Below are 12,148 nucleotides of genomic sequence, written 5' to 3' on the forward strand. Positions count from 1 at the left end.
TCTGTCTGAGGGGTTGGAACAAATGTGGTTGTACCTCAGCGCTTGGCTGTAGACAATGGATCGTGTGGTGTGTACAGGATGGAAGCTGGTGACATGAAAGTAGGCATAGTGGTCGGTGGGTTTTCGGTATAGAGTGGTGTTAACATGACCATCACTTGTCTAGGAAGTGGACCTCCCATGTAGATTGGTCCAGGCTGAGGTTGACGCTGGGGTGGAAGCTACTGAAATTGTGGTGGAATTCTTCCAGGGTTTCCTTCCCATGGGTCCCAGATGATGAAGATGTTATCAATGTAGCGTAGGTAGAGAAGGGGCGTGAGTGGACGAGAGCTGAGGAAGCGTTGTTCCAGGTCAGCCATAAAAATGTTGGCATATTGTGGGGCCATGCAGGTGCCCACAGTGGTGCCACTGGTCTGGAGGTATATATTGTCACCAAATTTGAAATAACTGTGCGTGAGGACAAAGTCACAGAGTTCAGCAACCAGTTGTGCTGTGGCATCATCAGGGATACTGTTCCTGACAGCTTGTATTCCATTTGTGTGTGGGATGTTTGTGTAGAGAGCCTCTACATCCATGGTGGCTAGGATGGTGTTTTCTGGAAGATCATGAATGCATTGCAGTTTTCTCAGGAAATGAGTGGTGTCACAGAGATAGCTGGGAGTGCTGGTGGTGTAGGGTCTGAGTAGAGAGTCCACATATCGGACAGTCCTTCAGTGACAGTGCCAATGCCCGAGATGATGGGGCGTCCAGGATTTCTGGGTTTGTGGATCTTGGGTAGTAGATAGAATAGCTCTAAGGGTATGTTGATTTGTTCCTGTGTTAGTACAGGGAGTGTCCTGAGTAGATGATGCAGTTTCTTAGTGTATTCCTCAGTGGTATCTGAGGAAAGTGGCCTGTAGAATTTGGTATTGGAGAGTTGTCTGGCAGCCTCCTTTTGGTAGTCAGACCTGTTCATGATGACAACAGCACCTCCTTTATCAGCCTCTTTGATTATAATGTCAGGGTTGTTTCTGAGGCTGGGGATGGCATTGCATTCTGCACGACTTAGGTTATGAAGCAAGCAATGTTGTTCTTCCACAATTTCTGCCTGTGCACATCAGCGGAAGCCTCCTATGTATAGGTCCAGACTGTCATTTTGACCCTCAAGAGGAGTCCATGTGGAGTTCTTCTTCTTGTGCTGTTGGTGAGAGGGTATCTGTGTATCAGTGTGCTGTTCAGTGTTATCTTAAAAGTATTCTTGGGGTCGGAGACGGCAAAAGTAGGCTTCCAGATCACCGCAGAACTGTATCATGTTTGTGGGAGTGGCGGGGCAGAAAGAGAGTCCCTGAGATAGGACAGACTCTTCTGCCAGGCTGAGTATGTAGCTGGACAGATTGACGATATTGCTGGGTGAATATTTAATAAATTTCAATTGGTATTCTGTTGTTTAACAGTGCAATTAATTTTTTTAATTGCAACTAATTTTTTTGAGTTAATCACATGAGTTAACTGCGATTAATTGACAGCACTAGTTTTAAAATGTTGTTCTAAGAGACTTTGTGAAACATGCATGAAACTACAGTTCATATTTTTGGAAAAGACATCCACTATAAAGGATTGACACTATGGGGCTGTCTGTATTGTTTAATTCATTTTTCCCTGAAGTAGTGTCAATTTGTGGCCCAAAGCTATGAAGGAATGATATTAATGTTCAGGGACAAAGAATTACCTCTGTGCTTCCATTACAGGTGCGCAGGTATATTCAGGTGGGTAGTAGGGTGGTGGTGGTATTGGAGGTATGAATTCATCGAAGTCCAGGGTCTGATGCAGAATAGTTCCATGGGGAGTCATACAGTCCGGGTTGGTGGAATGTGACCTCTGTGGCAGAAACTGAAAATAAATAAAAAAGGTAAGGTTTCTTCAGATGGTAATGGTGGAAATAACAAAAATAAGAAGACAGATTCTGCCATCCTTATTCTCATTGGGTTGTACCTTATTTCACAAGTAGCATTACTGCAATCAATTGGTCTGCTTCAGGGAATAGAGTACTACTAGAGTACTACGCAGTATGAGTGAGGGCGGTAGAACCTGGCCCAAAAGGAGGATGAGGAAATTGGTAGAAGTAAAACAAGATTTCATTAAACTCTTAGAGGACACCAAAAATCTTCATAAAGTTTGGGGGAAATACAATATTCTACCACCAGGATGGAGAACACAGACATTTCAGATTGAATAGTGTGGCAGAAAACAGGAGTTTATCTTATAAAGTAATTTGTTAAAGCATTAAATGGTATAACCTGTTAAGAAATAATGAACACTTGGTTATACCTATTAAAATAACTATTTGCACATTCTCACTGCCAATTTGGAATGCATCATATTAAAAGTCAGGTGCTACATGCTAAATATGTATTTTTAAAAAAGAAATAAGAAATGACAAGTATCCCACAAACCCATGTTTCATTACATGAGAATTCAACCTAATTTGTATTTGTTTTTATAAAATAAATGATCTCAATATTAATATATTTTTATAGTTGGTGTGGTATAGAAATTGTTATGTTTTAATATGGTATACAGTTTTAAAATACTGTAATCCTGTGAATAAAAAGAAAAGAAAAAGGACGCTCCCCTATGCCCACACATTCCCACACCTAAAAACTAGGGCTGTCAAGCAATTAAAAATAGTAATCATGATTAATCACACTGGTAATAATAGAATACCATTTATTGAAATATTTTTGGATGCGTTCTACATTTTCCAATATATTGATTTCAATTACAACACAGAATACAAAGTGTACAGTGCTCACTTTATATTTATTTTTATTACAAGTATTTGCACTGTAAAAAATAAAAGAAATAGTATTTTTCAATTCACCTAATACAAGTCATAGAATCATAGAATATTAGGGTTGGAAGGGACCTCAGGAGATCATCTAGTCCAACCCCCTGCTCAAAGCAGGACCAATCCCCAATTTTTGCCCCAGATCCCTAAATGGCCTCCTCAAGGATTGAACTCACAACCCTGGGTTTAGCAGGCCAATGCTCAAACCACTGATCTATCCCTCCTCCCAGATAGGAGTTGCCTTACCAAGTGGGAGGGCCTCGTTAGCACTGACCCCCCCACTTGGTAAGGGGACTCCCATATTTTCATGTGCTGTGATATATATACAGTTTACTGTATGTTTCACTCCATGCATCCGATGAAGTGGGTTTTAGCCCACGAAAACTTATGCCCCCAAAAATGTGTCAGTCTCTAAGGTGCCACAAGGACTCCTCGTTGTTTATGAAAATACCTGTTCTCACTTTCTGGTGACATTGTAAATAAGAAGAGGGCAGCATTATCTCCTGTAAATGTAAACAAAACTTGTTTGTCTACGCAATTGGCTGAACAAAAAATAGGACTGAATGGACCTGTAGGCTATGAGGTTTTAAGTGGTTTTGTTTTTGAGAGCAGTTATTTAACAAAAAAAATCGACATTTGTAAGTTGCACTTTCACGACAAAAAGATTGCACTACAGTACTTGTATGAGATTAATTGAAAAATACTATTTCTTTTATCATTTTTACAGTGCAAATATTTGTAATAAAAATAATATACACTGATTTCAATTACAACACAGAATACAATATATATGAAAATGTAGAAAAACATCGAAAATATTTAATAAATTTTAACTAGCATTCTATTTTAACAGTGCGATTAAAACTGTGATTAATCGCAATTAATTTTTTTAAATCGCAATTAATTTTTTTAATTAATCACATGAATTAACTGCCATTAATCGACAGCCCTACTAAAAACAAAAAATACAACTGTACCAAACTCTAAACAGTAACAATGACTGAGAAGTACAAATCAAGGGCCTGAAGCTGATCAGGCTCTAACACAGCAATAGGATCAAAAAGCACACTCAGTGATATAGAAAAACAATAGCCTAATGAGCCTGTTAGCAGGTTTAAATGACTGTTCTGAAGATCAAATGAAACTTGGCCTTTGTGACCCTGTTTTATATGCTCTGCATGGGGAGAAGCACACCAATAGCCAATCACAACACAGAGAGGCATTCTTTCACCTTCTGTTGAGTCTCTGCTGTCATATTATTTTTGTAGGACTGGTGGATGATTGGGTCTTTAGCTCACCTTTTGGAACAACTGAGCTAAGAAAATTTTCTGAAGGCACACTTCTGCTTTTTTACTGAAACAAGTGAATATATCTATTTGTACTGTTGTCTCATTGCATTGTTATGATTTTTACAAAAGTTCCACTGACACAGATTAAAGAAGCAGCCATATAACAGGAAAACAAAAATGTTTATGTTTAGAAGACCTAGCAAATGGGTTTCATTTTTAGCTTGGCAGGGGTTGTACCTTTCTGGGAAGAACTCATCTCAGACGTAAATCTGATTTTACATTACACCAGCAATTAATCTGGCTCCTTGTGTTTAGAAGCTTAAAGTAATCATTGTTCCATGAAACACTCTATGTATAAGATGACTTAAAGGTCACAGTCTCAATGATGTAATACAGTGGAGGGTCAGGGAGCCAGGTTTCCTTTGTTTGTGGGAAATTAACAATTAGATGCTTACTAATTAGCTGTCAAGTTATACTTTCCAGGATATCTACTAAGTAATTAGCCTCCCATGCTCCAGATTCTGCTACCAGCAGTCAATCTACTTCTTTCAGTCAGTGTGTTCTACTGATGCTACTAGAACAGTAGGAGCAAACTCATAGCTACGTACTACCTCTGGCCCGACGCACACTAGGCTGGCAAAGCTCTTCCCAGGTTGAACCTAGGAACAAAAGGTATATTAAAATCTTAAAGATGCTAGCCTAGGCAGGAAGTGGGGGGTTGAGTGGGGTGTCAGTAGTCGCCTAGGTGGAGTCTCTGACAGATGTACAGGGAGACTGTGTCACAGGGAGCACATTGCAGCAGGACAATCTGTCTCTCTCATACAGACATGCGGTGAACTGGGCTGAGAGGAGCTTGCAAGAAAAGATTAAGATGTAGGTAAGGGGAAATATACGTCTAGCCCTGTTGTTTTATATGTTTGCTCTTATTCATAGATTTATAGATTCCAAGGCCAAAAGGACCATTGTGATCATCTAGTCTGACCTCCTGTATAACACAGACCACAGAACTCCACCAAAATAATTCCCTTTCAACTAGAGAATATCTTTAAACCAAAATCCAATCTTGATTTTAAAACTACCAGTGACTGAAAGTCCACCATAACCCTTGGTAAGTTGTTCCAATGGTTAATTACCCTGACTTGAAAACTTACTCCTTATTTCCAGTCTGAATTTGTCTAGTTTTAACCTGCAGCCATTGGATCTTGTTTGTACTTTTTTCTGCTCGTTATCAAATATTTGTTTATCAAATCTTATTATCCCATTATCAAATATTTGTTTCTCATTTAGATACTTATAGACTGATCAATTCACCCCTTAACCTTCTCTTTGTTAAACTAAATAGATTGAGCTCCTCGAGTTTACCACTATAAGGCATAATTTCCAATTCTTCAATCATTCTCATGGCTCTTCTATGAAACAGCTACAATTTATCAACATCCTTCTTTAATTACAAACGCCTTACAGAAATTTAAGCATATTACATCAACCTTATTTCCTTTAGCAATCAATCTCATCAAAAGAAGATATCAAGTTAGTTTGACCGGATCTATGAATCTATTTTCCATAAACCCATTTTATTGTCATATTATTATTTAATGTATTATTATTTATATTTATTATTTAATGATTGTCATTAATTCTTTATTAATCATGTCCGTATCAGCTGCTCATTTATCTTGCCCTGGATTGATGTCAGCCTGACAGGCCTATAAATTAGCTGGGTCATCCCATCTACCGTTTTTAAACATTGGCACAACCTTAGCTTTCTTCCAGTCTTCTGGAACTTTCCCAGCATTCCAGACTTATTGAAGACAAACATTAATGGTCTAGCGAGCTCTTAAGTTAGCTCTTTTAAAACTCTTGGATACAAGTTCTCTGGAACTGCTGATTTTACTATGTCTAACCGTAGTAGCTGCTATTTAACATCCTCATGAGTTACTAATGGAATGGAAAGCATGTCATCATTATCATAATCTGAAATGACTACATGAGATGGCTTTTTTCCAAATAGGGAACAAAAAATATTTACTGAAAACATCTGTCTTGTCTGCATTATTATTGATAATTCTACCATTTCCATCTAGTAATGGACCAAAACAATTGTTAGGATTATCTTTGTTTCTTATGCAATTTTAAAAGCCGCCTTCTTGTTGTCCTTAAGGAAACTCTTTATGGCAGGGATGGGCAAACTTTTTGGCCTGAGGGTTTCCGAAATTGTATGGACGGCCGGTTAGGGGAGGGTGTGCCTCTCCAAACAGCCAGGCATGGCCCGGCCCCTGCCCCCTATCTGACCCCCCCCGCCACTTCTCACCCCCTGACAGCCCCCAGGACTCCTGCCCCATTGAATCCCCCCGTTCCCTATCCCCTGATAGCCCCCCCCAGGACCACTGCCCCATCCAACCCCACCTTCTCCCTGACTGCCCTTGGAACCCCAGCCCCCCGCTGCCGCATCCAACCCCCCCCTCCTTCCTGACTTCCTCCCCGGAACCCCTGCCCCCATTCAACCCCCCTGTTCCCTGCCCTCTGACTGCCCCGACCCCTATCCACACCTCCACCTCCTGACCACCACCCCAACCTCCCCTGCCCTCTATCCAACCGCTGCTCCCTGCCCTCTTACCGCACTGCCTGGAGCACTACAGCCATGCCGCCCAGAGCACCAGGACAGGCAGCCGCGCCACCTGGCTGGAGCCACCCACGCCACCACACAGCACAGAGCATTGGGTCAGGCCATGGCTCTGCAGCTGCGCTGCCCGGCAAGAGATCACAGCCCTGCCACCCAGAGCATTGAGCTGAGGCTAACGGGAAGGGGGAACAGTTGGGGAGGGGCTGGGGGCTAGCCTCCCGGGCCAGGAGCTCAGGGGCCATGCAGGAGGGTCCCGCGGGCCATAGTTTGCCCACCTCTGCTTTATGGTCAGCAAAAGTGTGTCCCTTTGCTTCTCTTATCAATTTTGTACAATTCATCACTATTCCCCTTCTTCTATTACTTATAATATATTTTTAATTATATGTAATTATAAATAAAAATTATTCCAAATAACATATAAATAAATATTGGAATATATTATTAAAATAATTATAAATAATAAATAATTATTTGGAATTCCTCCTGGTCTTCTTCTCTCTGTTGGCCACAGCCTACCTATTGTAGTCTCTCTCCAGCCATGCAGAAAGCCTCTTCTCTCTGTGTTCCTCTCTCTCCAGTTCCTTGGTGGCCAGTTTCATTCTTCCATAAACCTAAGGTACGAATGTTTCCTGAACCTGGCTGTCTAGGTATGCCTCAGGTTCTCTAATTCTCAATAACATCTCTACTTCCTCTTCCAATCCAATAATCTTTTCTTCCAGCACAGCTACCAACTTGTACTTCATACATAAGAAGTCCCTTCTGGCTTCAGGCGGGGTGGGGGGGTCAGAACCACTGTTCCATTGCTGTCCATCTGGAATCAAACATAGAGCTGAACCTGGAAGGAAAGCCTCTCACACTTCCTCTCTAAATTCCCTCCAGAATTCTCCTGCTAGCTGCCTCTCTTCATGACTCTGAGTGCATAAGGCTTTTGGGTGAATGAATAAATAATACTTTGTTTTCAAGAAGCCTTGTTTGAGTCACTTTAATCAGCCAACATCACATGCTCCCAGAGTAAAAGAGCTCACTGGCATCAAATGCAGTTAACACAGCTGGTAACAATGGGGGCTACACTCCAGAGATCCCGTCTATGAATGTTTGGACTGCATGGTTCCACCCAGAAAGAGGTACAGGAAGCCAGGCCTCTGAGAGGTGCACTCGAGAGGGACTAACAGGGGTCCAAAGCACAGATTGCCTGGTTATTGTGACAGACAGTAGCTGAACCAGTACTCAGCAGTTTAGTGGCAAGTGCAGACAGGGCAAGCTGCATTCAGTACCATTTCAGAAACCCTGAAGCAGCTTCCTAAGAAACCCTTTTGAGGTTTGAACCAATGCTGAGAGCAGGTATCAGCCATGGATAAAGATGAACAGTTGTAGACAAAGACAAACTGCAATCAGCTCCATTTTCAGCAAGCATGGTTAAAATCTTACACAATCTTATCGCTGAAGTCAATGTTAATGGCACATACTCTGAATTTATTGGTCTCGAGAGAAACATGATATGGCTGCTTCTGTCACTGCTCTTATTTGTAATAGTGATCAAAACTTTTACACAATAAAAGAGAAGAAAATACAATACCTTAGTAATAAATGCAGGCAGCCCAGAGAACCAAGATGTTTCGCATGTGGGCAATCCCTTGGTGATGTTTGTTTATCCCCTTTACCCGTGTGCTTCATATTATGAAAGACATGAAACTCACAGAAGTTTCAATGTCCACAGGAATTGTGCTTCTAACTCAATTAGATGTTTTTGAAAATCTCACCCAATTTATGCCTAATCCAAAGTATTAGATTTCATTGGACAGAAAACTCCCCAAGACAGCTTGAGGCCAATATTACCTCTCATCTGGGAAAAATATATAATACACATTATGCATCTCTGTTGAAAAGATTTGAAAAAGATACATAAAATTGGATAAGCCTTCTCTCCAAGATTATCTTCTTTTTTTAAACACTTGGAATAGAAATCCCTACAAAATTATTAGAAGAGAATCTTCCCCATTTTACATTTTATTTGGAGTAACAAGAGCACTCATTTAAAAAATATATAGGTCAGTATTTCAAAGAGGGCTAGTGATACAAACCTAAGGAGGTATTATTGGGCACCAGAACGCTGGGCCTTGATAGCGTGGTATGATGGGTATAGCAATAAATATTGGAGAACACAGAGCAGAAAATACTTGCTATCACATTTGGGTCAACATTTTCATTTCCAAAACCTCCCATTTAGTGATTTCCCTGAAAACTTCGGGGCAAAGCAGAAGTGAAAAACAGCCCAGCCTCTTCCCCTCTAACAACAAAATAGATACAATCTGAACTTCCCTCCAGGAGACATTGATTCCACTTCTTAAAAAATGGGAAAAAGTGAGCCTGCAAAGAGTAGGGTAGCTAATTAAAGGGGAAAAATGATAGACCCAGAGACATTACAAGGAACTTTTACTATAACTAAGATACCAATACTTAATTAAATACAGTTAAGATATATGTCAAACCTCCCAAGAAATGGCAGGTTCTAGAAATGACAATGAACTCTAGCAGATCCAAAATCAATTTCAAAACTACATAGTGAACTTATTATACTTGAAATGGATGGCAAATGTAATTACAGGAAGAAATGGGAAAAGGTTCTAGATAAAGAAATTCTCTGAGATCATTGGTCCTTTATTTGGGGTAAAATAGCTCCCTTTTCCAGCTATCTAACAGTAAAAGAAAATCAGTATATTTTGCTAGTTCAATGGTATCTCACACCCTCTCATTTAAAGAGAATCTAAACAGTAGGAGTGTGTGCGGAATGAAAGGTACCTTTATGACTATTTGATGGAATGTCTCAAAGCACAGGAATATTTGTCAAGTATTTGCAACCTCATAATGGATCTCAGAGTTCACAGAAAAAAAGACGTGTCCTATCACATAATTGTGCTCACACCATCTAACAGCATGGTGTACTAATGCAGAATTTTGGAAGAGGAGTGAGACAGCATATCCTAATAAACTGGCTGGGTACAGTATAGTCTGATAATGGAAATGTTTACAGATGATGTGAGACATGTTTCTTTCATGCCTGGCTACCATTTCTAGACTATGTAGACATGGTATAGACATAGAATATGTGGATGTGATATATCTTGACTTTAGCAAAGCTTTTGATATGGTCTCCCACAGTATTCTTGCCAGCAAGTTAAAAAAGTATGGATTGGATGAATGGACTACAAGGTGGATAGAAAGCTGGCGAGATTGTCAGGCTCAACGGGTAACGATCAACGGCTCGATATCTAGTTGGCAGCCGGTATCAAGCGGAGTCCCCCAGTGGTCGGTCCTTTGGCCGGTTTTGTTCAACATCTTTATCAGTGATCTGGATGATGGGATTAATTTCACCCTCAGCAAGTTCTCAGATGACACTAAACTGGGGGGAGAGATGATACGATGGAGGGTAGGTCTAGAGTGACCTAGACAAATTGGAGGATTGGGCCAAAAGAAATCTGATGAGGTTCAATAAGGACAAGTGCAGAGTCCTGCATTTTGGAAGGAGGAATCCCATGCACTGCTACAGGCTGGGGACCAACTGGCTAAGCAGCAGTTCTGCAGAAAAGGACCTGGGGATTACAGTGGACGAGAAGCTGGATATGAGTCAGCAGTGTGCCTTCGTGGCATATTGGGCTGCATTAGTAGAAGCATTGCCAGCAGATCTAGGGAAGTGATTATTCCCCTCTATTCGACACTGGTGAGGCCAAGCCTGGAGTATTGTGTCCAGTTTTGGTCCCCCCCACTACAGAAGGGGTGTGGACAAATTGGAGAGAGTTCAGTGGAGGGCAACAAAAATGATTAGGGGGTTGGGGCACATGACTTTGAGGGAACTGGGCTTGTTTAGTCTGCAGAAGAGAAGAGTGAGGGGGGATTTGATAGCAGCCTTCAACTACCTGAAGGGGGGTTCCAAAGAGGATCGAGCTAGGCTGTTCTCAGTGGTGGCATATGACAGAACAAGGAGTAATGGTCTCAAGTTGCAGTGGGGGAGGTTTAGGTTGGATATTAGGAAACACTATTTCACTAGGAGGTGAAGCACTGGAATGGGTTACCTAGAGAGATGGTGGAATTTCCATCCTTAGAGATTTTTAAGGCCTGGCTTGACAAAGCCTTGGCTGGGATGATTTAGTTGGTGCTGGTCCTGCTTTGAGCAGGGGATTAGACTAGATGACCTCCTGAGGTCTCTTCCAACCCTAATATTCTATGATTCTATGTAAAAGATAAAACAAAAGAAATCAAAACACCTGAGGAACAGAGAAATGTTTGTTTTAACAGTAAAACATTCACAGCTTTAGCCTCTGTTCTGGTAATTTATTGAATTGATGAATATGAAACTTCTGCTCCTGTGTCAGCTTTTACTCCAAAAATTGTCATTGTTGTAATGTAATTTGAAGCCGAACTGTTTTTCTTTGAATCCACTCAAAGTCCGCCAAATGTAAGTACCACCTTCCCCCACACTACCACTGCAATGACCAATTTTGGAAAGAAACTGATGGAAGAATAAGGAGATTAGGATTGACAATAAGAAATAAACTTGAAAGGAAAATGAGTTTTGCAGCCTTATTGTTATTTTCTGAACATTGTCCCTGTAGTCCTAGAGGACTGAATATTAAATGTAAAAAGTATCCATTAATTCCACAAAGAGTCATGCTCTGCACTGGAAAATGACAACATAATGCCTATTGCCACGGGTTGTAAATTTGCAAAGGTCTTCGCTGGTTTCTAATGCTTGGACATTGGCAGTGTAGATTTCTCATCCTTCATGGCAAACAGACTTTGAACACATCTGCACTTTTAGAAAATCTGTCCTGCTGGTGAAAGAGAGCACTTACAATGTTAGTTTATCTAATTCCCCAACTGGTGACATCTGCTAATGATGCCATAGCTAATCACAATGAATTTCTGTCCTCATTTTGGCCACGAGCCATGCACTCATAACTACAACAGATGTTTCTGCATTTTGGGCAGAAGCAGCATACTGTCATACTTAATTCTTTCCTCTTGAGTGGAATACTGACAAGCCAATAATAAGAAAAGTGATCATCCACATCAGAAGTAAAGCTGAATCTACCAAAATTATAGGCCCTCACTTTGAAAATTAGGGCTGAACAATACTGTGGCACAAAAATGTGCATTATTAACTAGCACGTGAAATTATTATTATTTCTTGTTAATTTATGGGAGTGCTCACTATGTGTTAGGCACTTTCCAAACCCTCAAGGACGGCCCATACTATAAGGAGTTTATAAACTAAGTAACTATGTGTGTGCAAAATAGTCAATGAATGTGAATTGCCAGATGTGTAATCTGACATCTGGCCCCAAATTTCCTAAAATAGGACCATCAAATCCTAAATCCTGGACCCTAAATCCATATTCAGGCACCACTCCCACT

General features: G+C 40.7%; 1 protein-coding gene across 7 annotated transcripts in view; it reads right to left on the reverse strand.

Annotated features, from left to right (window-relative positions):
• ENTREP2 (endosomal transmembrane epsin interactor 2) overlaps positions 1 to 12,148 on the reverse strand; it is a 376,956-nt gene that overhangs the window by 24,980 nt on the left and 339,828 nt on the right. For all 7 annotated transcript variants that reach the window (XM_073303686.1, XM_073303684.1, XM_073303682.1 and 4 more), the window contains one exon: positions 1,706 to 1,866. In XM_073303686.1, coding sequence (XP_073159787.1) covers positions 1,706 to 1,866 — 161 coding nt within the window. The remainder of the gene's footprint in view (positions 1 to 1,705; positions 1,867 to 12,148) is intronic.

Source organism: Lepidochelys kempii, chromosome 10 (genome assembly GCF_965140265.1).
Source record: "Lepidochelys kempii isolate rLepKem1 chromosome 10, rLepKem1.hap2, whole genome shotgun sequence".
Taxonomy (NCBI): domain Eukaryota; kingdom Metazoa; phylum Chordata; order Testudines; family Cheloniidae; genus Lepidochelys; species Lepidochelys kempii.